At 46.3% G+C, this 24074-nt stretch overlaps 1 protein-coding gene and 3 pseudogenes across 1 annotated transcript; all 4 read left to right on the top strand.

Annotated features, from left to right (window-relative positions):
- Positions 1 to 3058: 3058 nt before the first annotated feature.
- LOC147828537 (NBPF family member NBPF8-like) lies at positions 3059 to 22131 on the top strand. The gene is made up of 12 exons (XM_087209572.1): positions 3059 to 3077; positions 3176 to 3388; positions 5307 to 5406; positions 6197 to 6411; positions 7295 to 7349; positions 7926 to 8047; positions 12507 to 12719; positions 14638 to 14737; positions 15528 to 15742; positions 16626 to 16680; positions 17257 to 17378; positions 21836 to 22131. The coding sequence occupies exons 2-12, from the start codon at positions 3253 to 3255 to the stop codon at positions 22105 to 22107; spliced, it is 1605 nt and encodes a 534-aa protein (XP_087065698.1). The 5' UTR covers positions 3059 to 3077; positions 3176 to 3252; the 3' UTR covers positions 22108 to 22131.
- LOC147828540 (mitotic-spindle organizing protein 1 pseudogene) lies at positions 8054 to 10869 on the top strand (annotated as a pseudogene).
- Positions 18320 to 20358, top strand: LOC147828539 (mitotic-spindle organizing protein 1 pseudogene; annotated as a pseudogene).
- On the top strand, positions 20208 to 21555 carry LOC147828538 (ras-related protein Rap-1A pseudogene; annotated as a pseudogene).
- Positions 22132 to 24074: the final 1943 nt, after the last annotated feature.

Genomic DNA, 24074 nt, shown 5'->3' with positions numbered 1-24074 from the left:
TTTAACTGTAGTTATGAATACCTATTTGTCCTAGATGATCCTCTTATACAAAAGTAGAGATTTTACTGTGTCCTTACAAATATTACTCTGTTTAATCCAAAATACTACATAATGAGCTTTTAAGTTTTGCTGGGCATTTAACCACAGTAAAGGGTATTGTATAGGTTTTAAGGCAACACAACCTGTAATAATACATAGTTCTGATTCCTGCATAGAAAAGTCCTCGACCTTCACTATCTCCATGTAAAGCACATAACATTAATGAATTTAATATCATATAATTTTCTGTTTTCATTATAGTCATTTTTTTTTTTGGTATCAGGGATAAAACTCAGGACCTTGCGTCTGTGAGGTAGGCGCGGTGCCACTGAGCTAAATCCCGGGCCCTAGGCATGATTTTTTTAAAGGCAGCATGCCTTCATTTGTAGTCATAAAGTATGTATCTTAAATCCTACTCTCAGCCTTTAGTTTTGGGAACTGTATCATTGAATATGTTATTTTTGACAGCCCCACAATCTTTTGCACATCACTGAAGGACTGTGATCCTGAGAAATTCTTTGCCTAAAACAGGACCCAGTGTATGAGCATAGGCTTCTGGGGAGGGAACTCCAATTAATTTACTACTGTTACAGGAGGTCAGAACCATAAAGATCAGGGTCCCCTGAAATAAAATCAGTGATGTATTTTCTTACGTATTTCTTTATTTTAGAAAGTTTGTCTGGTAACACCAAAGGATAACGCAGGTCCTAAGCATCTTCATATTTACAGTATCATATGAAGACATTGTTACTCTGAGGCCTGGCATGTTTGGCTACTGCTTTTCTTTATAAGTTGAAGGGGTAGAGGTTAATGTTTTAATACATTGTGTGTGTAAATAACTCAATTCTTTTTATATTTTTCTTGGTCCATATTTTCTAAGAGTAGATGTTTAAAAATAGTTCACTAACAAACATTACACATTATTTGAACACTCACAGGATAATGTCAATTTGGGTGCTGCTAGACTTTTCACTTAGCATTAATCAGTCTCAGTAATGCATGTAGGGGACAGTATTCAATCTAGTATGCATTAAATCTATTAGTTAAATGAACAGTATTTATATACTGTCATGCCAGAAAGCCATGGCAGAAAGACCATCCATCTGCATTCAGCAGAACATACTTTGTTCCTTTGGTGTGAATAATTGGATAAAATTGTTTTATTCAAAATTCCGGCTAAAGGAAGAAACTGGAATAAGATTGACATTATTCTTGCCAGTATTCCAAAAACATTACTAAATTGATTCTGCCTATAATTGATGTTTGAGAATTATCACTAATTTAAATAACATTGATTACTAGCTACGAGAAAAGACTATTAACTTTAACCCCACTTTACAGCATGTAAAGACTTGTGTTGAAGTTGTTGTGTTCCGAACTCACTTTGTATTCATAAGAAACAAAAACAATGGGAGAAAATTTTAGAATATCCAATATTTTAATTTTTCATAAAGTTTCAGACTTTAGAGTATCAATAAAGGATACTGAAAATATATTGACTTTTACTTTGTGCAAATTACTATGTATGATCTGATATCTTCATTTTCTGTATTTAAAGCTGTGTGAATTAGGAAAATCCTATAAATATATAGTTAATTAAAAGTTAATGGTAAATGAATAACTCTGGTATGATTCAACAATTAAGTTTTATTTTCTCGATATAGTTTATTGTCAAATTTATATATTACCTTATAATGGTAAATGCTCTAAAAAGGATATTTAAGCTACTTCAATTTTAGTACTTTCCCCTCACCTCCCAGGACATAACAGAATATTGTAATCTTATACCAATGTGTGTGAATTTTGCCTTATTAAACATTGTGCCTTATTTTATTAAATTGTTTTGTTGGAATCCAGTTCTATATTTTGGAAAAGTAACCATTTTTTGTTTTTCTGTGGCTTTTGTTGTGTTTGGTACCGGGGATTGAACTCATGACCTTGCACTTGCAAGGCTGGTGCGCTGCCACTGAGCTAAATCCCCGGCCCAGTATGTTCTTAATTAATAAGAATATACTTTTTAAAAGAATTCTAAAATCCTCATAATGTTTATATTTGCATCTTACTTTTATATCACCATTTTTCTGTTTGTTGAATTTATTCAATACATGAATTTGTAAATTAAATAAAAAAGTACTAATGACAAACTTCACTAAGAAATTATGAGAAACCATAGTTGTTCCAGGAACACAAAGGAGGCAAGAAAAAAATGGAATTCAGCAAGAACAATATTAATAAAGGATTTTCTTGGTGATTTTTTTTGTTGTATACATTTTAATGGATTTCTGAATAATGGCAAATACCCCTAAAGTATCATGACAGTTTTACAAGTGCATAGTTTCACAATTTCAATATGAGAAAAAGCTTTAAAATCTGCATTAATGAGGGTGGATGGGGTTGCCCATGCCTATCATCCCAGCACTCAGGAGGCTGAGGCAGGAGGATTGATTGCCTTAAGTCTGAGGCCAGCATGGGCTACATAGTGAGTTCAAGGGCAGCTTGAACTACACAGTGAGAGCCTGTCTCAAAGAAACAAACAAACAAAACAAAACAACAAAACAAAAGAAGATCTGCATTCATGTTAAGGAAATAGAGAGGTGACTTCTGGACAGCCCTGAAGAAATATATGGGAAATGATTTCTACTTTGATAATTTTATACATGTATAAGAGTGAAAAAGATAAATATGCACGTGGCTTTGGCAAGAGGTTGGTGGTACCGAACTAAGGGTAAACGATTGAAATCGGTGGCAGAGGGGGAGCGACCCATCCAAGGTGGCCTCCCAAAGAGAGCAGGCAGCCTGCATGGCCGCAGGCCCAGGCAAGGGGAAGTGATGTCACAATGACCTACCACCATGTCACCCCCTTCTAATTCAGTTGCTGCAACCGCAGAACGTTACCCGGGAAACCGTGCCCTTCGGCCTCACTCTCAGTGGAGTCTGGGCTACGGGCAGTGCCTTCAGCTCTGAGCTCTGTGTTTTTCCTTCATTTGTATTGTAAAAAAACTTTGAATTGTTGGGTGTTGAACAACTTTTTCTCAACAGTAAGTTGATACCTTCAGGTACTGTCATCCTCCAGTCCCCATAAACCTATTTGATACCATTTAATGGTAACTCCTCCTGTGTTCGGTTTTCCCCACAGCCCCGAGTGCCACCTCTTTTGCCGAGGATGCCTCCCTGGAGGCCCCCGGCAGCCCTTTGTGTGATCCGAGGGTGGAGATGAGCAGCCTGGAGAGCAGCCAGGAGTCCCGCTGTCCGCAGGAAGACAGCAAACAGGGACTTGAAGACCTCAAAGAAAATTCTCACTCACTGGACTCTCCTGCCTCCATCCTGGCCAAACTGCTAGAGAAATACAGTAAGTCCCACGGCTTCATAATCACCAAAGTGATGAACGATCATTTGGTTTCTGTCTGAGAAATGACATGAACGCTCTCCTAACTTGATTCTCCTCTTCCCCTCATGAAAACAACTTTTATCCCACATGCTTAGAAATGTGGAAGTTGGATTTTGCCCTCTACTTGCTGAGGATGGGAAAACCAAGGCTGACAGCGTTCAGCACTTCTCCTAGTTTACAGTGAGGTGCAGGGTGGGAGTAGGCGTCAAAATCCCCATTATTGACTTGTGGGGCAGGCATGGCAGTGTCTGCTTTCCTCAAGAATGCCCACGCCATTTTTATTAGGGTTACGACTGTACCCTATGAGGTCCCGCAAAAGACACGTAATGTCACCGTTGGCCCAGTGGTCTGGGACCACTGGTCTGCCATCCCATCCAAGCCTCTCTGGAGTGCTAGTTGGCAAAGCCCCGGGCTGACCATGCTGGGGAAACATGGTGATAGTGCACAGCAGATGTTTAACATGGGCTATGGAAGACTCCACTCCTGACTGAAACTGGCGTCCATAATTGTCACCATGGAGACCAGAGACTGCCCGGTTGGTGGGGTGGTCGTACTTCCTGAGGCACAGGCTCCTCTTAGGAGAACCTGAGGGCCTCTTGACAGTCTGTGGCAGTTATTTCTGGGTCATCGGGGAATCTGTAGCATCTGGTTTGTCTCTCCCTGAGCCGGTGAACTTTGCGGGACGTGGGAAAGACAGCAGGGCCAGGTGGACCTGGAAGTTCTCAGCTATGAGACCTAAGGTGGGAGTGAGAACAAGAGTATGTGAAGGAGACCATCGGCCCCAGTGAAACCCAGGCCCCTGCACAGGGCCGGCCTCCCCCCCACCAGTCAGCCTGCTGCAGGTGTGGTGAGAGGGGCTGAGGTGACTGAACAGGTCGGAAAGAACAGAAGGGGTCTGCGCACCTGTGAGCCCAGAGTTCCCTCACGGACCTGCAGTTTTTACCTGACCAATGCACTGGCAGCGTTTTTTCAACTGCCAAGGACTCTGAGAGGAAAGTAACAACTGAACCATGTCAGGGATGTGGAGAGATTTGTGGTGGGAAAGGACAAGCTGTGTTTCATTCCCATCTTCCTTCAGACTTAGGCTATAAGTGCAGGAAAAACTTTGGAAGGAGATTCAGAGGAAAGACTTCCCCTGAGGTCCTGCGTGGCCACAGTGTGCGGGGCGTGGGTGCTGGGCTCGGCGGCGGGGCCCTGGGGTAGGTTTCTTGTCTTCCCGGCCCCTCGCGTGCCTCTGCCTTTCGCACGGTCTCAAGCAGTCTGAACCCACTTCTTTGAGTTGTGGCGAACGTGTGAGTGAATTCTGGTAAAGCCTCGAAACAGATCCTGACACAGAGTAAACGCGCACAGTTCCTCGTTGTTCCTTGTGCCCTACCACAAACTTAGTTGTTGTGGGGATTTATTTTCAGGTGGCTGTTTTCTTATGCATTAGGTCTTACATGTGTTTTCAGATAAGATTTTCCTATCTTTGGAAAACCTGTCCTTTGCTGAAATCCTAACCCAAGGGAACTGTCAGCTCTGATCCAAGCGCATCAGACGTCTCTGCTTCATGCCCAGCTAAGCGTTTGAATGAAGAGGCTCAGGGCGTGACAATGACAGTGGCCCTGGATTCAGAGCACTGGCTTCTGCCTCTGCTTGTTGTCTGTTGAATCGTTCACCAGTTAACTTGCCTTTGAGCTTCACTGTCCTCACCTCTAGACTGGGGACCAGCAATGTTGTGTAGCCGAGCAGTTGGGCAACAGAAACGTGGCGCCCCACACAGAGCCTGGAAGGGAGGCTGGGCGAGTCCTCGGGAGGGACGCTGCTCCTCCTCTTCAGGCAGTGTCTCCAGGATGATGTCAGGCTGTCCGCTGAGGCTGCTGGTTGTGTCTTTTCTCAGAGTTTCTAAACCTCAATGTCCCTGAGTCTCTCCCGAGGGAGAAGCAGCCGTGTGAGGCGGAGAAGCAGGAGGAGAAGGTGCCACTATCTGCGAAGATCAGGTAAGGGGTTTCCATGCCGGGCAGGTGGGTGGGAAGTGGGAAGCTCAGCCGGGAGAAGCAAGAGCAGTCTCCAGCCAGCAGAGGGGCAGAAAGCCAGGGCAGGCACACGTTTCACAATATTTTACAGGACAGGGAACACAGTCATGGTAGATGATGAAAGAACATCGTGATAGTCCTCCTTTGCACTTTGAAAAAACAACTGAGCACAAACTCACATAAGAAAACATTGAGAAATGAAACAACAGTGTGAGAATTGGTGTAGTTCCCACCTTTGGTGCTGTGCAGTCACCACCTCGCTGACTCTTCCTCAGACCACCTCCTGTCTCGTGACGCCTGTCAGCCTTTGGAGCAGAAGAATCTTCTGCTCCTGAGCCTGTGCAGCTCTGGTTCTTTCTTCCTGCATTTAACCCCGCCTCTCTCTGGGCCCATCTAAGGTTGTGGCATGGTGTCCCAGCACGGAGCAACAGTGTCTGTGTTGACACAGGAACATCCGTGGTCCCCCGAGGATCTGAGAGGGCATCTTTGGGAAGGAGATTCAGGGAGACAGACACCTGGCTGACTACGGGAGAGAAGATGAGGGGAAAGTTGTGAGATCCTACAGGAGCATTTTCTGACCCTAAGGAAACCTTTGTTTTGTCTTTCTCGACTTCATTTCCCCCAAGCAGGTCACCAAAAAGGTGCCTCAGTTCTGCTTCAAGGGCTTCTCGGCGATATCCTCGAAGTCTCTGTCAACGCCCATTTCATGTATTTTGCAACTCTCGTGTTTATCTCTTTGTCGTGTCCCACTTAGGGAAGCCAGGATCCTGATTGAGGATCGGAAGCAGAGACTGTTCCTGTTAAGAAAGCAGTCACAACGTGGCCGAGAACTGTCCATTCACCCCAGTGACCTTCTCACCAACCCCCTCGAGTTGGATGACCCTCAGAGTGACCAGGGGCAGGGCCTCCGAGATGAGCTCGTGGAGGTGTGCAGGCCGGCGGAGCTCATTGCTCACAAGCCGAGTGCTGGTGAGAAGACCGCAGGCATGATTTCACTGGGTTGCTTCAAGGTCCACAGCTCTGGGGACACGAGTTTGGGTGTCGATGTCATATTCAGAGGCGTGGCAAAATCAAGGCCACCTGAGTGGGAACACAGGAGACAGAGTCACAGGGTGGAGGACTTAGCAGTCCACCTGTGTCCTTTCCTGAATGAAATGTGATGGGGTGAGGAGGGAGGCAGCCTCCATCCAGTGTGAAACCAGAGAAGGCAGATGTGGCAGGAGGGAGCTTTTTTGAGAACTAAGAAGGCAATTTCCCCACTCCTGGTCTCATGCTTTCTTCATTCCTGTGGTTGATCCACCATTTTGTTCTAAATTTCCACCTCTATGACCTATATAGAGTAAATGGGCCAATGGTATCCCTAGATGTCTTGTGTGGGAAGGCAATATTCAATAAAGCACATAGGGGTTGGTTCTGCTACTTGACACAGCAACAGGGATGAGGGAAATGTTGCTCTATGCTTTAATGCCTTTCCCAAGCAAGCAATGGTGAGATGCTGAGCCACTGGCCCTGCAGTCCTCCTCCGTGGCAGGCGGGACACACAGCTGTAGGAGACCTGGAGTGGCTGATATCTCTAGTAGGTGTTCATCTGGGTGGCACATGACCTTTTTTCTTTGCCCATTTAAATTCAGTATTTGCCATTAAGGAAACCCTCAGATCAAGGCCACCTAGGCTCCGGGTTTGGATCTGAATCCAAGGCAGGCCATCGGCCTTAAGACAAATGTGAGACCTTCCTGAACCCACACAGACAGACACAAGGTCTGTCGCTGCACCTGATAGGCCACTGTGTTTCTATCAGCAGGTGAGTAGAGCTGCCTAGAGTCTGAACTGGCTGTTTTCACTTTGTTTGTAGATGAGCCCAAGCACGAATTGAGGGAGGAAGACTCAGTGGGATCACCGGCCCCCAGGTAACGCTGATCAGGGGAGGGGGCATCATGCACACTATGGAGAGGGTACCGGACAATGGACATAGTCAGTGGACATAGAACCACTGCTGGTGACACTGGCTTCATTCACCCACCCACACTGCAGGGCCTGCCGGGTAGGTGTCCTGTTGGAGTCCATCCTGCTCAATGGGAAGGACCCGGGATCAGAAACATCCCGGCTTTTCTGCAATGATTCATTCCCTTGTGGTTCACCAAGAGTTTGCCTGAGATGTTTGTGTTCTCGGCGTGCTTTGCCTTCACTTGATGGAGGGGTTTCCTAGCAAGTAAACAAACTCCCCATCCCCAAGAAACCTTCATACCCTGTCCTAACAGGAACAGAAAGGTGATGTTGGTGTCTTTAAATAGCTCAGGAGCATGTGTTCCCTGGGCCATTCCATGCCAAATAGAATAGGAAAAGAAGAGGCCACTGTCCATCAGGAAATGAGCTGTGTCAAACTTGGAAGGCCTTGTGGGCAAAGTCTCACAGAAATCTGCCTCAAAGTGCTCACCACTATCCCTAGGCCATTTCCATTCTAATCCCTTCTTCTGTCCCATCAGCGACCATCAAGGGAACCTCCTGACCCAGGAGCACACTGAAAAACTCCAGGAGCACGACTATGCGGAACAGTGGGCTGGCGGGGACGAGCCAGCCGAGCGGCTCCTACATGACCCTCTGTCAGGTGAGGGGTAATGGTCCTGGCTTCCATGAGTTTCACTGAGGTCCTGGCTCACAGCTGGCTCACAGCTGCTTCAAAGTTGCATTTTCCCAGCCTTCTCTTGCCCCTAGACGTTTGGGCCACAGCAAGATCATGACTTCCTGGTAGGATGACAGAGCAGGGCACAGGAGGGAGGAGCCAGTGTGAAGGGACAGGAGGCAGTTAGCTGAAAGGAGTAAAGCTCTTGGGAGCACATTCGTGTTTCTCAGGCGCTGTCCTGGTTCAGACTTGGCTTTGCCAGACGTGAGGAAGTGGTGGATGGGATTTCAGAAGAGAGGTGTCCATCTCTTCATCCCCAAATGGCGACAAATGTCTTGCATCCTAGCTATGGTGAGTGACATGGAGGAAATTCCCTAATTCCCCTCAAAAAGGCTAAAGTCCTTTTATGGGAGGTTGGAGGACTCTGATGCAGAGGAACCGGAGGGTGGGAGTGTTGGTCTACACTGAAAAACTTCCACATGGCGGGCACTCGTGGAGAACTCCGCAGAAGCTGCCCTGGCTGTGCCCTGTGGGCTGACCAGTACAGAGGGGCTTAGGTCACGGCTGTTTGTCCTTGTCTTAGAGAAGGGAACTGGTTCTATGTGAGAGCTCTGATGTGACATGCAGTATTGGGATTGTTCACCAATCTTGTGGCATTAGGAAGGACACAGTGGGAAATATCTGGTGGGAATCTAGGAAAGGATATGGTATCCTGGGAAGAAAAGGCTTTGTAACTGTGTCCTGTGTCTGCCCAGAAAAGGCCATGATGGCAATATACAAGATCGAAGATATTCTTCTGAAGAGTGAGGAAACCAAAACAGATAGTTTCTTTGAAAACAAAGTATAAGGGCCAGGGATTTAGCTCCATGGTTCCATTGCCTGCCTCACAAACGCAAGGGCCCGAGATTGATCCACGGTACCAAATAAAACAAACAAACAAACAAACAAAGGAAGTATGGGGCCACTCACATGGTAGTCCGTTTCTTCTACCATGGCACATAAATATTCATCTCTATACATTTTAATGGATTTCAGAGTAATGGCAAATATCCCAAAAATATCATGGCAGTTTTACATTTGCATAGTTTTACAATTTTCACTTGAGGAAATGCTTTAACATCTGCATTCATGATGGTGGGTGGGGTGGCCCACGCCTGTGATCCCTGCACCCGGGAGGCTGAAACAGGAGGATTGCCGTGAGTTTGAAGCCAGCCTGGCCTACACAGTGAGTACAAGGCCAGTTTAAACTACACAGTGAGAGCCTGTCTCAAACAAAACAAAACAAAACAAAACAAGATCTGCATTCATGCTAAGGAAATGGGGAGGTGACATCTGGCCAGCCCGGAGGAAATATATGGGAAATGACTTCTACTTTGACGATTTTATACACATATAAGAATGAAGCGGTCAGGCCCGGCTCCTGCCTCCCTCTGGGTGCACCATGGGGAGCGGCAGTTTGGCCGGAGTGGCGGCGGCGGCGAACCTCAACGTGGTGAGGGAGGCCATGGACGTTTCGCTTGAGAGTTCAAAAATTTTGACTACTGGTTTAGATATGGAAACTCTGTCTATTTGTGTACGACGTTGTGAACAAGGTATTAACCCAGAAGCTTTATCGTCGGTCACTAAGGAGCTTGAAAGGCTACTGAAGCACTAAAGGCTGCTGAAAATACGACAAGCTGACTTTCTGGAGAAATCTTGGTATGTCAAGCTCTGCAAGAGGATTGGAAGGTTGCATTATCGTCAAGAATGTACAGTAAAATTACTGCATGCAGCAGTATAGACAAAATTTTCCTTTTAAAAAGAATTATAAAACCATAGGTTTATAAATCAACGGAAAGTGACTTACAGAGAACTATCAGATGTGTTTATATCACATCTTACTCATTTTTACCCTTGAAGTTTTAACTCATCAAAGTTAATTCTAGAATAAATTTTAGAAAATTTAGGATAGAATTGGTTCTGTTCCTGTAACAGAATCTCAGTGAAAAATTTTCTTTGCAAAGTTAAAAAGGATTTCATCAGATTTTACTGTTTCTTAAATTTTAAGCTTTGTTAGATGCCATTTAAATAATGGTACAAGAATTTACTTTTCAGTAGCATTTCTTTTTGTTCAGATGCCTGAATGATTTCAATAAGACTGAGCAATATTGAAATAGCCAGCTTCTCTGACATTTGAAAAATAAATGTTGGCTTTTGGCTATTTCAACTTTTCATATATATGGCATCTTTACCAATTAAACTGAAAAGTCTTTTGGCAGAATGAGTTAAAAGACAGGACTTGTGATAAGCGTTTAACCGATAAACATGGCAAATACTGTTATTTATAAAATCAAAGAAAACACTTCTCTCAAACTCCAAATTTTGTGTATATTTGGGGGCTTTAAGAGTTGCTGGTTTGATTTATGATTTTGTAGATTAATTTATGTATGAAACAAAGTAGGAAAATATACGGAATAATGATTATGTTTACAGAGAGGACTTTCATGTCTCACATTTCTTAAATGTAAACATATTTTTAATGCACACTTAAGTAATATTTGAGAAAGCAAACAAAATAACAAAAGTGAAGTGTCACGTATGTGTCAGCTTTTAAAATAAAGCCGTTTTGGTGGAAAAAACAAACAAAGAATGAAGAATGATAAACGTGCACGTGGCTTTGGGAAGAGGTTGGCGGTACCGACCCAAGGGTAACCAACTTTGAAAAGAGTGGCGGAGTGGGAGCCACCCCCTCAGTGGCGGCCTCCCAAAGACAGCAGGCAGCCTACCTGGCCACCCAGCTCAGGCAAGGGGAAGTGATGTCGAGATGCCCTTCCACCATGTCACCCCCTCATTCCATGGGTGCAACTGCAGACCTTTACCGGGGACCCTGTGCCCTTCTCCCTCCCCCTGGCCAGTGTCTGGGCTAAGGGCAAAGCCTTCAGCTCTGAGCTCTGCGCTCTGCGCTTTTCCGCTTTTATCCTCAGGAACTCTCGGGAGAGGGGCGGGGCTGGGGACGGGCCCGCGAGCTGCGTGCGTGCGCGCTCTGGAGGTCCCGCCTCTGCCGCTCCCCGGCTGCCGCCTTCCAGGAGGCGTGGGGAAGTCTGCTCTGACGGTCCAGTTTGTTCAAAGAATTTTTGTTGGCAAATACGACCCAACGATAGAAGAGTCCTACAGAAAGCAAGTTGAAATAGATTCCCAACAGTGTATGATAGAAATCCTGGATATAGCAGGGACAGAACAATTTACAGCGATGAGGGATTTGTATACGAAGAATGGCCAAGGGTTTGCGCTAGTATATTCCATTACAGCTCAGTCTACATTTCATGATTTACAGGATTTGAGGGAAAGATTTTACGGGGTAAGGACACAGAAGATGCTCCAATGATTTGGGTGGGCAATAAATGTGACCTGGAAGATGAGCGAGTAGCTGGCAAAGAACAGGGCCAGAATTTAGCAAGACAGTGGTGTAACTGTGCCTTTTTAGAATCTTCTGCAAAGTCAAAAATCAGCGTTAATGAGGTATTTTATGACCTGGTCAGACAAATAAATAGAAAAACACCAGTGGAAAAGAAGAAGCCTAAAAAGAAATCATTGCTGCTCTAGATCTGAAGTCAGCAGCAGCTCTGAGCCAGATTATAGGAATGAAGAACTGTTGCCTAATGGGAAACTGCCAGCATTCCAGACTTCAAAAAATAAATCTGAAGAGGCTTCTCCTGTTTTATATAGTATGTGAAGAATTTAGATATTATATTGGTTTGCACCAGTTCCCTGGAGAAAAAAGTTGCTCTGTGTATTTCTCTTGGAAAGTAAGACAATAGCATTTCTCCTTTGCAATAGCAGTTATAACAGATGTGAAAATAAACATACTTGACTCTAATACAATTATACTAAAGAGCATGGATGCATTTCAAGTGTTAGATACTGCTACTATAATTAAATAATTTCATATTGACCTTTTTATCCTGATTCCTAGCTATAAGCACTAAAAAGTTGAACCATGATACTTTATATCTGTAATGATATCAATTATGGAATTTCTCCACCCACTGCAGCAGTTAACTTTTTTGAGTCATTGACTTCATTTTATATTTTAAAAATTATGAAATATCATCTGTCATATTCTAGTTAAAATTGGGCATAATGCTTTGGAAAAATGGGTCGTTTATAGGAAAAAACCGGGATAACTGATTTCTATGGGTTTCAAAGCTAAAATATATAATATACTAAACCAACTCCAATATTGCTTCTTGTGTTTTACTGTCAGATTAAATTACAGATTTTATAGATGATTAAATCTTAGTACATTAAGAAAAAAGGAAAAAAAAAGAACTTTGAATTGTTGGGTGTTGAACAACTTTTTCTCAACAGTAAGTTGATACCTTCAGGTACTGTCATCCTCCAGTCCCCATAAACCTATTTGATACCATTTAATGGTAACTCCTCCTGTGTTCGGTTTTCCCCACAGCCCCGAGTGCCACCTCTTTTGCCGAGGATGCCTCCCTGGAGGCCCCCGGCAGCCCTTTGTGTGATCCGAGGGTGGAGATGAGCAGCCTGGAGAGCAGCCAGGAGTCCCGCTGTCCGCAGGAAGACAGCAAACAGGGACTTGAAGACCTCAAAGAAAATTCTCACTCACTGGACTCTCCTGCCTCCATCCTGGCCAAACTGCTAGAGAAATACAGTAAGTCCCACGGCTTCATAATCACCAAAGTGATGAACGATCATTTGGTTTCTGTCTGAGAAATGACATGAACGCTCTCCTAACTTGATTCTTCTCTTCCCCTCATGAAAACAACTTTTATCCCACATGCTTAGAAATGTGGAAGTTGGATTTTGCCCTCTACTTGCTGAGGATGGGAAAACCAAGGCTGACAGCGTTCAGCACTTCTCCTAGTTTACAGTGAGGTGCAGGGTGGGAGTAGGCGTCAAAATCCCCATTATTGACTTGTGGGGCAGGCATGGCAGTGTCTGCTTTCCTCAAGAATGCCCACGCCATTTTTATTAGGGTTACGACTGTACCCTATGAGGTCCCGCAAAAGACACGTAATGTCACCGTTGGCCCAGTGGTCTGGGACCACTGGTCTGCCATCCCATCCAAGCCTCTCTGGAGTGCTAGTTGGCAAAGCCCCGGGCTGACCATGCTGGGGAAACATGGTGATAGTGCACAGCAGATGTTTAACATGGGCTATGGAAGACTCCACTCCTGACTGAAACTGGCGTCCATAATTGTCACCATGGAGACCAGAGACTGCCGGTTGGTGGGGTGGTCGTACTTCCTGAGGCACAGGCTCCTCTTAGGAGAACCTGAGGGCCTCTTGACAGTCTGTGGCAGTTATTTCTGGGTCATCGGGGAATCTGTAGCATCTGGTTTGTCTCTCCCTGAGCCGGTGAACTTTGCGGGACGTGGGAAAGACAGCAGGGCCAGGTGGACCTGGAAGTTCTCAGCTATGAGACCTAAGGTGGGAGTGAGAACAAGAGTATGTGAAGGAGACCATCGGCCCCAGTGAAACCCAGGCCCCTGCACAGGGCCGGCCTCCCCCCCACCAGTCAGCCTGCTGCAGGTGTGGTGAGAGGGGCTGAGGTGACTGAACAGGTCGGAAAGAACAGAAGGGGTCTGCGCACCTGTGAGCCCAGAGTTCCCTCACGGACCTGCAATTTTTACCTGACCAATGCACTGGCAGCGTTTTTTTCAATTGCCAAGGACTCTGAGAGGAAAGTAACAACTGAACCATGTCAGGGATGTGGAGAGATTTGTGGTGGGAAAGGACAAGCTGTGTTTCATTCCCATCTTCCTTCAGACTTAGGCTATAAGTGCAGGAAAAACTTTGGAAGGAGATTCAGAGGAAAGACTTCCCCTGAGGTCCTGCGTGGCCACAGTGTGCGGGGCGTGGGTGCTGGGCTCGGCGGCGGGGCCCTGGGGTAGGTTTCTTGTCTTCCCGGCCCCTCGCGTGCCTCTGCCTTTCGCACGGTCTCAAGCAGTCTGAACCCACTTCTTTGAGTTGTGGCGAACGTGTGAGTGAATTCTGGTAAAGCCTCGAAACAGATCCTGACACAGAGTAAACGCGCACAGTTCCTCGTTGTTCCTTGTGCCCTACCACAAACTTAGTTGTTGTGGGGATTTATTTTCAGGTGGCTGTTTTCTTATGCATTAGGTCTTACATGTGTTTTCAGATAAGATTTTCCTATCTTTGGAAAACCTGTCCTTTGCTGAAATCCTAACCCAAGGGAACTGTCAGCTCTGATCCAAGCGCATCAGACGTCTCTGCTTCATGCCCAGCTAAGCGTTTGAATGAAGAGGCTCAGGGCGTGACAATGACAGTGGCCCTGGATTCAGAGCACTGGCTTCTGCCTCTGCTTGTTGTCTGTTGAATCGTTCACCAGTTAACTTGCCTTTGAGCTTCACTGTCCTCACCTCTAGACTGGGGACCAGCAATGTTGTGTAGCCGAGCAGTTGGGCAACAGAAACGTGGCGCCCCACACAGAGCCTGGAAGGGAGGCTGGGCGAGTCCTCGGGAGGGACGCTGCTCCTCCTCTTCAGGCAGTGTCTCCAGGATGATGTCAGGCTGTCCGCTGAGGCTGCTGGTTGTGTCTTTTCTCAGAGTTTCTAAACCTCAATGTCCCTGAGTCTCTCCCGAGGGAGAAGCAGCCGTGTGAGGCGGAGAAGCAGGAGGAGAAGGTGCCACTATCTGCGAAGATCAGGTAAGGGGTTTCCATGCCGGGCAGGTGGGTGGGAAGTGGGAAGCTCAGCCGGGAGAAGCAAGAGCAGTCTCCAGCCAGCAGAGGGGCAGAAAGCCAGGGCAGGCACACGTTTCACAATATTTTACAGGACAGGGAACACAGTCATGGTAGATGATGAAAGAACATCGTGATAGTCCTCCTTTGCACTTTGAAAAAACAACTGAGCACAAACTCACATAAGAAAACATTGAGAAATGAAACAACAGTGTGAGAATTGGTGTAGTTCCCACCTTTGGTGCTGTGCAGTCACCACCTCGCTGACTCTTCCTCAGACCACCTCCTGTCTCGTGACGCCTGTCAGCCTTTGGAGCAGAAGAATCTTCTGCTCCTGAGCCTGTGCAGCTCTGGTTCTTTCTTCCTGCATTTAACCCCGCCTCTCTCTGGGCCCATCTAAGGTTGTGGCATGGTGTCCCAGCACGGAGCAACAGTGTCTGTGTTGACACAGGAACATCCGTGGTCCCCCGAGGATCTGAGAGGGCATCTTTGGGAAGGAGATTCAGGGAGACAGACACCTGGCTGACTACGGGAGAGAAGATGAGGGGAAAGTTGTGAGATCCTACAGGAGCATTTTCTGACCCTAAGGAAACCTTTGTTTTGTCTTTCTCGACTTCATTTCCCCCAAGCAGGTCACCAAAAAGGTGCCTCAGTTCTGCTTCAAGGGCTTCTCGGCGATATCCTCGAAGTCTCTGTCAACGCCCATTTCATGTATTTTGCAACTCTCGTGTTTATCTCTTTGTCGTGTCCCACTTAGGGAAGCCAGGATCCTGATTGAGGATCGGAAGCAGAGACTGTTCCTGTTAAGAAAGCAGTCACAACGTGGCCGAGAACTGTCCATTCACCCCAGTGACCTTCTCACCAACCCCCTCGAGTTGGATGACCCTCAGAGTGACCAGGGGCAGGGCCTCCGAGATGAGCTCGTGGAGGTGTGCAGGCCGGCGGAGCTCATTGCTCACAAGCCGAGTGCTGGTGAGAAGACCGCAGGCATGATTTCACTGGGTTGCTTCAAGGTCCACAGCTCTGGGGACACGAGTTTGGGTGTCGATGTCATATTCAGAGGCGTGGCAAAATCAAGGCCACCTGAGTGGGAACACAGGAGACAGAGTCACAGGGTGGAGGACTTAGCAGTCCACCTGTGTCCTTTCCTGAATGAAATGTGATGGGGTGAGGAGGGAGGCAGCCTCCATCCAGTGTGAAACCAGAGAAGGCAGATGTGGCAGGAGGGAGCTTTTTTGAGAACTAAGAAGGCAATTTCCCCACTCCTGGTCTCATGCTTTCTTCATTCCTGTGGTTGATCCACCATTTTGTTCTAAATTTCCACCTCTATGACCTATATAGAGTAAATGGGCCAATGGTATCCCTAGATGTCTTGTGTGGGAAGGCAATATTCAATAAAGCACATAGGGGTTGGTTCTGCTACTTGACACAGCAACAGGGATGAGGGAAATGTTGCTCTATGCTTTAATGCCTTTCCCAAGCAAGCAATGGTGAGATGCTGAGCCACTGGCCCTGCAGTCCTCCTCCGTGGCAGGCGGGACACACAGCTGTAGGAGACCTGGAGTGGCTGATATCTCTAGTAGGTGTTCATCTGGGTGGCACATGACCTTTTTTCTTTGCCCATTTAAATTCAGTATTTGCCATTAAGGAAACCCTCAGATCAAGGCCACCTAGGCTCCGGGTTTGGATCTGAATCCAAGGCAGGCCATCGGCCTTAAGACAAATGTGAGACCTTCCTGAACCCACACAGACAGACACAAGGTCTGTCGCTGCACCTGATAGGCCACTGTGTTTCTATCAGCAGGTGAGTAGAGCTGCCTAGAGTCTGAACTGGCTGTTTTCACTTTGTTTGTAGATGAGCCCAAGCACGAATTGAGGGAGGAAGACTCAGTGGGATCACCGGCCCCCAGGTAACGCTGATCAGGGGAGGGGGCATCATGCACACTATGGAGAGGGTACCGGACAATGGACATAGTCAGTGGACATAGAACCACTGCTGGTGACACTGGCTTCATTCACCCACCCACACTGCAGGGCCTGCCGGGTAGGTGTCCTGTTGGAGTCCATCCTGCTCAATGGGAAGGACCCGGGATCAGAAACATCCCGGCTTTTCTGCAATGATTCATTCCCTTGTGGTTCACCAAGAGTTTGCCTGAGATGTTTGTGTTCTCGGCGTGCTTTGCCTTCACTTGATGGAGGGGTTTCCTAGCAAGTAAACAAACTCCCCATCCCCAAGAAACCTTCATACCCTGTCCTAACAGGAACAGAAAGGTGATGTTGGTGTCTTTAAATAGCTCAGGAGCATGTGTTCCCTGGGCCATTCCATGCCAAATAGAATAGGAAAAGAAGAGGCCACTGTCCATCAGGAAATGAGCTGTGTCAAACTTGGAAGGCCTTGTGGGCAAAGTCTCACAGAAATCTGCCTCAAAGTGCTCACCACTATCCCTAGGCCATTTCCATTCTAATCCCTTCTTCTGTCCCATCAGCGACCATCAAGGGAACCTCCTGACCCAGGAGCACACTGAAAAACTCCAGGAGCACGACTATGCGGAACAGTGGGCTGGCGGGGACGAGCCAGCCGAGCGGCTCCTACATGACCCTCTGTCAGGTGAGGGTAATGGTCCTGGCTTCCATGAGTTTCACTGAGGTCCTGGCTCACAGCTGGCTCACAGCTGCTTCAAAGTTGCATTTTCCCAGCCTTCTCTTGCCCCTAGACGTTTGGGCCACAGCAAGATCATGACTTCCTGGTAGGATGACAGAGCAGGGCACAGGAGGGAGGAGCCAGTGTGAAGGGACAGGAGGCAGTTAGCTGAAAGGAGTAAAGCTCTTGGGAGCACATTCGTGTTTCTCAGGCGCTGTCCTGGTTCAGACTTGGCTTTGCCAGACGTGAGGAAGTGGTGGATGGGATTTCAGAAGAGAGGTGTCCATCTCTTCATCCCCAAATGGCGACAAATGTCTTGCATCCTAGCTATGGTGAGTGACATGGAGGAAATTCCCTAATTCCCCTCAAAAAGGCTAAAGTCCTTTTATGGGAGGTTGGAGGACTCTGATGCAGAGGAACCGGAGGGTGGGAGTGTTGGTCTACACTGAAAAACTTCCACATGGCGGGCACTCGTGGAGAACTCCGCAGAAGCTGCCCTGGCTGTGCCCTGTGGGCTGACCAGTACAGAGGGGCTTAGGTCACGGCTGTTTGTCCTTGTCTTAGAGAAGGGAACTGGTTCTATGTGAGAGCTCTGATGTGACATGCAGTATTGGGATTGTTCACCAATCTTGTGGCATTAGGAAGGACACAGTGGGAAATATCTGGTGGGAATCTAGGAAAGGATATGGTATCCTGGGAAGAAAAGGCTTTGTAACTGTGTCCTGTGTCTGCCCAGAAAAGGCCATGATGGCAATATACAAGATCGAAGATATTCTTCTGAAGAGTGAGGAAACCAAAACAGATAGTTTCTTTGAAAACAAAGTATAAGGGCCAGGGATTTAGCTCCATGGTTCCATTGCCTGCCTCACAAACGCAAGGGCCCGAGATTGATCCACGGTACCAATAAAACAAACAAACAAACAAACAAAGGAAGTATGGGGCCACTCACATGGTAGTCCGTTTCTTCTACCATGGCACATAAATATTCATCTCTATACATTTTAATGGATTTCAGAGTAATGGCAAATATCCCAAAAATATCATGGCAGTTTTACATTTGCATAGTTTTACAATTTTCACTTGAGGAAATGCTTTAACATCTGCATTCATGATGGTGGGTGGGGTGGCCCACGCCTGTGATCCCTGCACCCGGGAGGCTGAAACAGGAGGATTGCCGTGAGTTTGAAGCCAGCCTGGCCTACACAGTGAGTACAAGGCCAGTTTAAACTACACAGTGAGAGCCTGTCTCAAACAAAACAAAACAAAACAAAACAAGATCTGCATTCATGCTAAGGAAATGGGGAGGTGACATCTGGCCAGCCCGGAGGAAATATATGGGAAATGACTTCTACTTTGACGATTTTATACACATATAAGAATGAAGCGGTCAGGCCCGGCTCCTGCCTCCCTCTGGGTGCACCATGGGGAGCGGCAGTTTGGCCGGAGTGGCGGCGGCGGCGAACCTCAACGTGGTGAGGGAGGCCATGGACGTTTCGCTTGAGAGTTCAAAAATTTTGACTACTGGTTTAGATATGGAAACTCTGTCTATTTGTGTACGACGTTGTGAACAAGGTATTAACCCAGAAGCTTTATCGTCGGTCACTAAGGAGCTTGAAAGGCTACTGAAGCACTAAAGGCTGCTGAAAATACGACAAGCTGACTTTCTGGAGAAATCTTGGTATGTCAAGCTCTGCAAGAGGATTGGAAGGTTGCATTATCGTCAAGAATGTACAGTAAAATTACTGCATGCAGCAGTATAGACAAAATTTTCCTTTTAAAAAGAATTATAAAACCATAGGTTTATAAATCAACGGAAAGTGACTTACAGAGAACTATCAGATGTGTTTATATCACATCTTACTCATTTTTACCCTTGAAGTTTTAACTCATCAAAGTTAATTCTAGAATAAATTTTAGAAAATTTAGGATAGAATTGGTTCTGTTCCTGTAACAGAATCTCAGTGAAAAATTTTCTTTGCAAAGTTAAAAAGGATTTCATCAGATTTTACTGTTTCTTAAATTTTAAGCTTTGTTAGATGCCATTTAAATAATGGCACAAGAATTTACTTTTCAGTAGCATTTCTTTTTGTTCAGATGCCTGAATGATTTCAATAAGACTGAGCAATATTGAAATAGCCAGCTTCTCTGACATTTGAAAAATAAATGTTGGCTTTTGGCTATTTCAACTTTTCATATATATGGCATCTTTACCAATTAAACTGAAAAGTCTTTTGGCAGAATGAGTTAAAAGACAGGACTTGTGATAAGCGTTTAACCGATAAACATGGCAAATACTGTTATTTATAAAATCAAAGAAAACACTTCTCTCAAACTCCAAATTTTGTGTATATTTGGGGGCTTTAAGAGTTGCTGGTTTGATTTATGATTTTGTAGATTAATTTATGTATGAAACAAAGTAGGAAAATATACGGAATAATGATTATGTTTACAGAGAGGACTTTCATGTCTCACATTTCTTAAATGTAAACATATTTTTAATGCACACTTAAGTAATATTTGAGAAAGCAAACAAAATAACAAAAGTGAAGTGTCACGTATGTGTCAGCTTTTAAAATAAAGCCGTTTTGGTGGAAAAAACAAACAAAGAATGAAGAATGATAAACGTGCACGTGGCTTTGGGAAGAGGTTGGCGGTACCGACCCAAGGGTAACCAACTTTGAAAAGAGTGGCGGAGTGGGAGCCACCCCCTCAGTGGCGGCCTCCCAAAGACAGCAGGCAGCCTACCTGGCCACCCAGCTCAGGCAAGGGGAAGTGATGTCGAGATGCCCTTCCACCATGTCACCCCCTCATTCCATGGGTGCAACTGCAGACCTTTACCGGGGACCCTGTGCCCTTCTCCCTCCCCCTGGCCAGTGTCTGGGCTAAGGGCAAAGCCTTCAGCTCTGAGCTCTGCGCTCTGCGCTTTTCCGCTTTTATCCTCAGGAACTCTCGGAGAGGGGCGGGCTGGGGACGGGCCCGCGAGCTGCGTGCGTGCGCGCTCTGGAGGTCCCGCCTCTGCCGCTCCCGGCTGCCGCCTTCCAGGAGGCGTGGGGAAGTCTGCTCTGACGGTCCAGTTTGTTCAAAGAATTTTTGTTGGCAAATACGACCCAACGATAGAAGAGTCCTACAGAAAGCAAGTTGAAATAGATTCCCAACAGTGTATGATAGAAATCCTGGATATAGCAGGGACAGAACAATTTACAGCGATGAGGATTTGTATACGAAGAATGGCCAAGGGTTTGCGCTAGTATATTCCATTACAGCTCAGTCTACATTTCATGATTTACAGGATTTGAGGGAAAGATTTTACGGGGTAAGGACACAGAAGATGCTCCAATGATTTGGGTGGGCAATAAATGTGACCTGGAAGATGAGCGAGTAGCTGGCAAAGAACAGGGCCAGAATTTAGCAAGACAGTGGTGTAACTGTGCCTTTTTAGAATCTTCTGCAAAGTCAAAAATCAGCGTTAATGAGGTATTTTATGACCTGGTCAGACAAATAAATAGAAAAACACCAGTGGAAAAGAAGAAGCCTAAAAAGAAATCATTGCTGCTCTAGATCTGAAGTCAGCAGCAGCTCTGAGCCAGATTATAGGAATGAAGAACTGTTGCCTAATGGGAAACTGCCAGCATTCCAGACTTCAAAAAATAAATCTGAAGAGGCTTCTCCTGTTTTATATAGTATGTGAAGAATTTAGATATTATATTGGTTTGCACCAGTTCCCTGGAGAAAAAAGTTGCTCTGTGTATTTCTCTTGGAAAGTAAGACAATAGCATTTCTCCTTTGCAATAGCAGTTATAACAGATGTGAAAATAAACATACTTGACTCTAATACAATTATACTAAAGAGCATGGATGCATTTCAAGTGTTAGATACTGCTACTATAATTAAATAATTTCATATTGACCTTTTTATCCTGATTCCTAGCTATAAGCACTAAAAAGTTGAACCATGATACTTTATATCTGTAATGATATCAATTATGGAATTTCTCCACCCACTGCAGCAGTTAACTTTTTTGAGTCATTGACTTCATTTTATATTTTAAAAATTATGAAATATCATCTGTCATATTCTAGTTAAAATTGGGCATAATGCTTTGGAAAAATGGGTCGTTTATAGGAAAAAACCGGGATAACTGATTTCTATGGTTTTCAAAGCTAAAATATATAATATATAAACAAACCAACTCCAATATTGCTTCTTGTGTTTTACTGTCAGATTAAATTACAGATTTTATAGATGATTAAATCTTAGTACATTAAGAAAAAAGGAAAAAAAAAAGAACTTTGAATTGTTGGGTGTTGAACAACTTTTTCTCAACAGTAAGTTGATACCTTCAGGTACTGTCATCCTCCAGTCCCCATAAACCTATTTGATACCATTTAATGGTAACTCCTCCTGTGTTCGGTTTTCCCCACAGCCCCGAGTGCCACCTCTTTTGCCGAGGATGCCTCCCTGGAGGCCCCCGGCAGCCCTTTGTGTGATCCGAGGGTGGAGATGAGCAGCCTGGAGAGCAGCCAGGAGTCCCGCTGTCCGCAGGAAGACAGCAAACAGGGACTTGAAGACCTCAAAGAAAATTCTCACTCACTGGACTCTCCTGCCTCCATCCTGGCCAAACTGCTAGAGAAATACAGTAAGTCCCACGGCTTCATAATCACCAAAGTGATGAACGATCATTTGGTTTCTGTCTGAGAAATGACATGAACGCTCTCCTAACTTGATTCTCTCTTCCCCTCATGAAAACAACTTTTATCCCACATGCTTAGAAATGTGGAAGTTGGATTTTGCCCTCTACTTGCTGAGGATGGGAAAACCAAGGCTGACAGCGTTCAGCACTTCTCCTAGTTTACAGTGAGGTGCAGGGTGGGAGTAGGCGTCAAAATCCCCATTATTGACTTGTGGGGCAGGCATGGCAGTGTCTGCTTTCCTCAAGAATGCCCACGCCATTTTTTTATTAGGGTTACGACTGTACCCTATGAGGTCCCGCAAAAGACACGTAATGTCACCGTTGGCCCAGTGGTCTGGGACCACTGGTCTGCCATCCCATCCAAGCCTCTCTGGAGTGCTAGTTGGCAAAGCCCCGGGCTGACCATGCTGGGGAAACATGGTGATAGTGCACAGCAGATGTTTAACATGGGCTATGGAAGACTCCACTCCTGACTGAAACTGGCGTCCATAATTGTCACCATGGAGACCAGAGACTGCCCGGTTGGTGGGGTGGTCGTACTTCCTGAGGCACAGGCTCCTCTTAGGAGAACCTGAGGGCCTCTTGACAGTCTGTGGCAGTTATTTCTCTGGGTCATCGGGAATCTGTAGCATCTGGTTTGTCTCTCCCTGAGCCGGTGAACTTTGCGGGACGTGGGAAAAGACAGCAGGGCCAGGTGGACCTGAAGTTCTCAGCTATGAGACCTAAGGTGGGAGTGAGAACAAGAGTATGTGAAGGAGACCATCGGCCCCAGTGAAACCCAGGCCCCTGCACAGGGCCGGCCTCCCCCCCACCAGTCAGCCTGCTGCAGGTGTGGTGAGAGGGGCTGAGGTGACTGAACAGGTCGGAAAGAACAGAAGGGGTCTGCGCACCTGTGAGCCCAGAGTTCCCTCACGGACCTGCAGTTTTTACCTGACCAATGCACTGGCAGCGTTTTTTTCACTGCCAAGGACTCTGAGAGGAAAGTAACAACTGAACCATGTCAGGGATGTGGAGAGATTTGTGGTGGGAAAGGACAAGCTGTGTTTCATTCCCATCTTCCTTCAGACTTAGGCTATAAGTGCAGGAAAAACTTTGGAAGGAGATTCAGAGGAAAGACTTCCCCTGAGGTCCTGCGTGGCCACAGTGTGCGGGGCGTGGGTGCTGGGCTCGGCGGCGGGGCCCTGGGGTAGGTTTCTTGTCTTCCCGGCCCCTCGCGTGCCTCTGCCTTTCGCACGGTCTCAAGCAGTCTGAACCCACTTCTTTGAGTTGTGGCGAACGTGTGAGTGAATTCTGGTAAAGCCTCGAAACAGATCCTGACACAGAGTAAACGCGCACAGTTCCTCGTTGTTCCCTTGTGCCCTACCACAAACTTAGTTGTTGTGGGGATTTATTTTCAGGTGGCTGTTTTCTTATGCATTAGGTCTTACATGTGTTTTCAGATAAGATTTTCCTATCTTTGGAAAACCTGTCCTTTGCTGAAATCCTAACCCAAGGAACTGTCAGCTCTGATCCAAGCGCATCAGACGTCTCTGCTTCATGCCCAGCTAAGCGTTTGAATGAAGAGGCTCAGGGCGTGACAATGACAGTGGCCCCTGGATTCAGAGCACTGGCTTCTGCCTCTGCTTGTTGTCTGTTGAATCGTTCACCAGTTAACTTGCCTTTGAGCTTCACTGTCCTCACCTCTAGACTGGGGACCAGCAATGTTGTGTAGCCGAGCAGTTGGGCAACAGAAACGTGGCGCCCCACACAGAGCCTGGAAGGGAGGCTGGGCGAGTCCTCGGGAGGGACGCTGCTCCTCCTCTTCAGGCAGTGTCTCCAGGATGATGTCAGGCTGTCCGCTGAGGCTGCTGGTTTGTGTCTTTTCTCAGAGTTTCTAAACCTCAATGTCCCTGAGTCCTCTCCAGGGAGAAGCAGCCGTGTGAGGCGGAGAAGCAGGAGGAGAAGGTGCCACTATCTGCGAAGATCAGGTAAG

This window comes from Heterocephalus glaber, unplaced genomic scaffold (genome assembly GCF_053883595.1).
Source record: "Heterocephalus glaber isolate CG9 unplaced genomic scaffold, H.glaber_assembly_v1.0 deba00001006, whole genome shotgun sequence".
Classification (NCBI taxonomy): domain Eukaryota; kingdom Metazoa; phylum Chordata; class Mammalia; order Rodentia; family Bathyergidae; genus Heterocephalus; species Heterocephalus glaber.
This window is presented reverse-complemented; position numbering and strand designations above follow the sequence as displayed.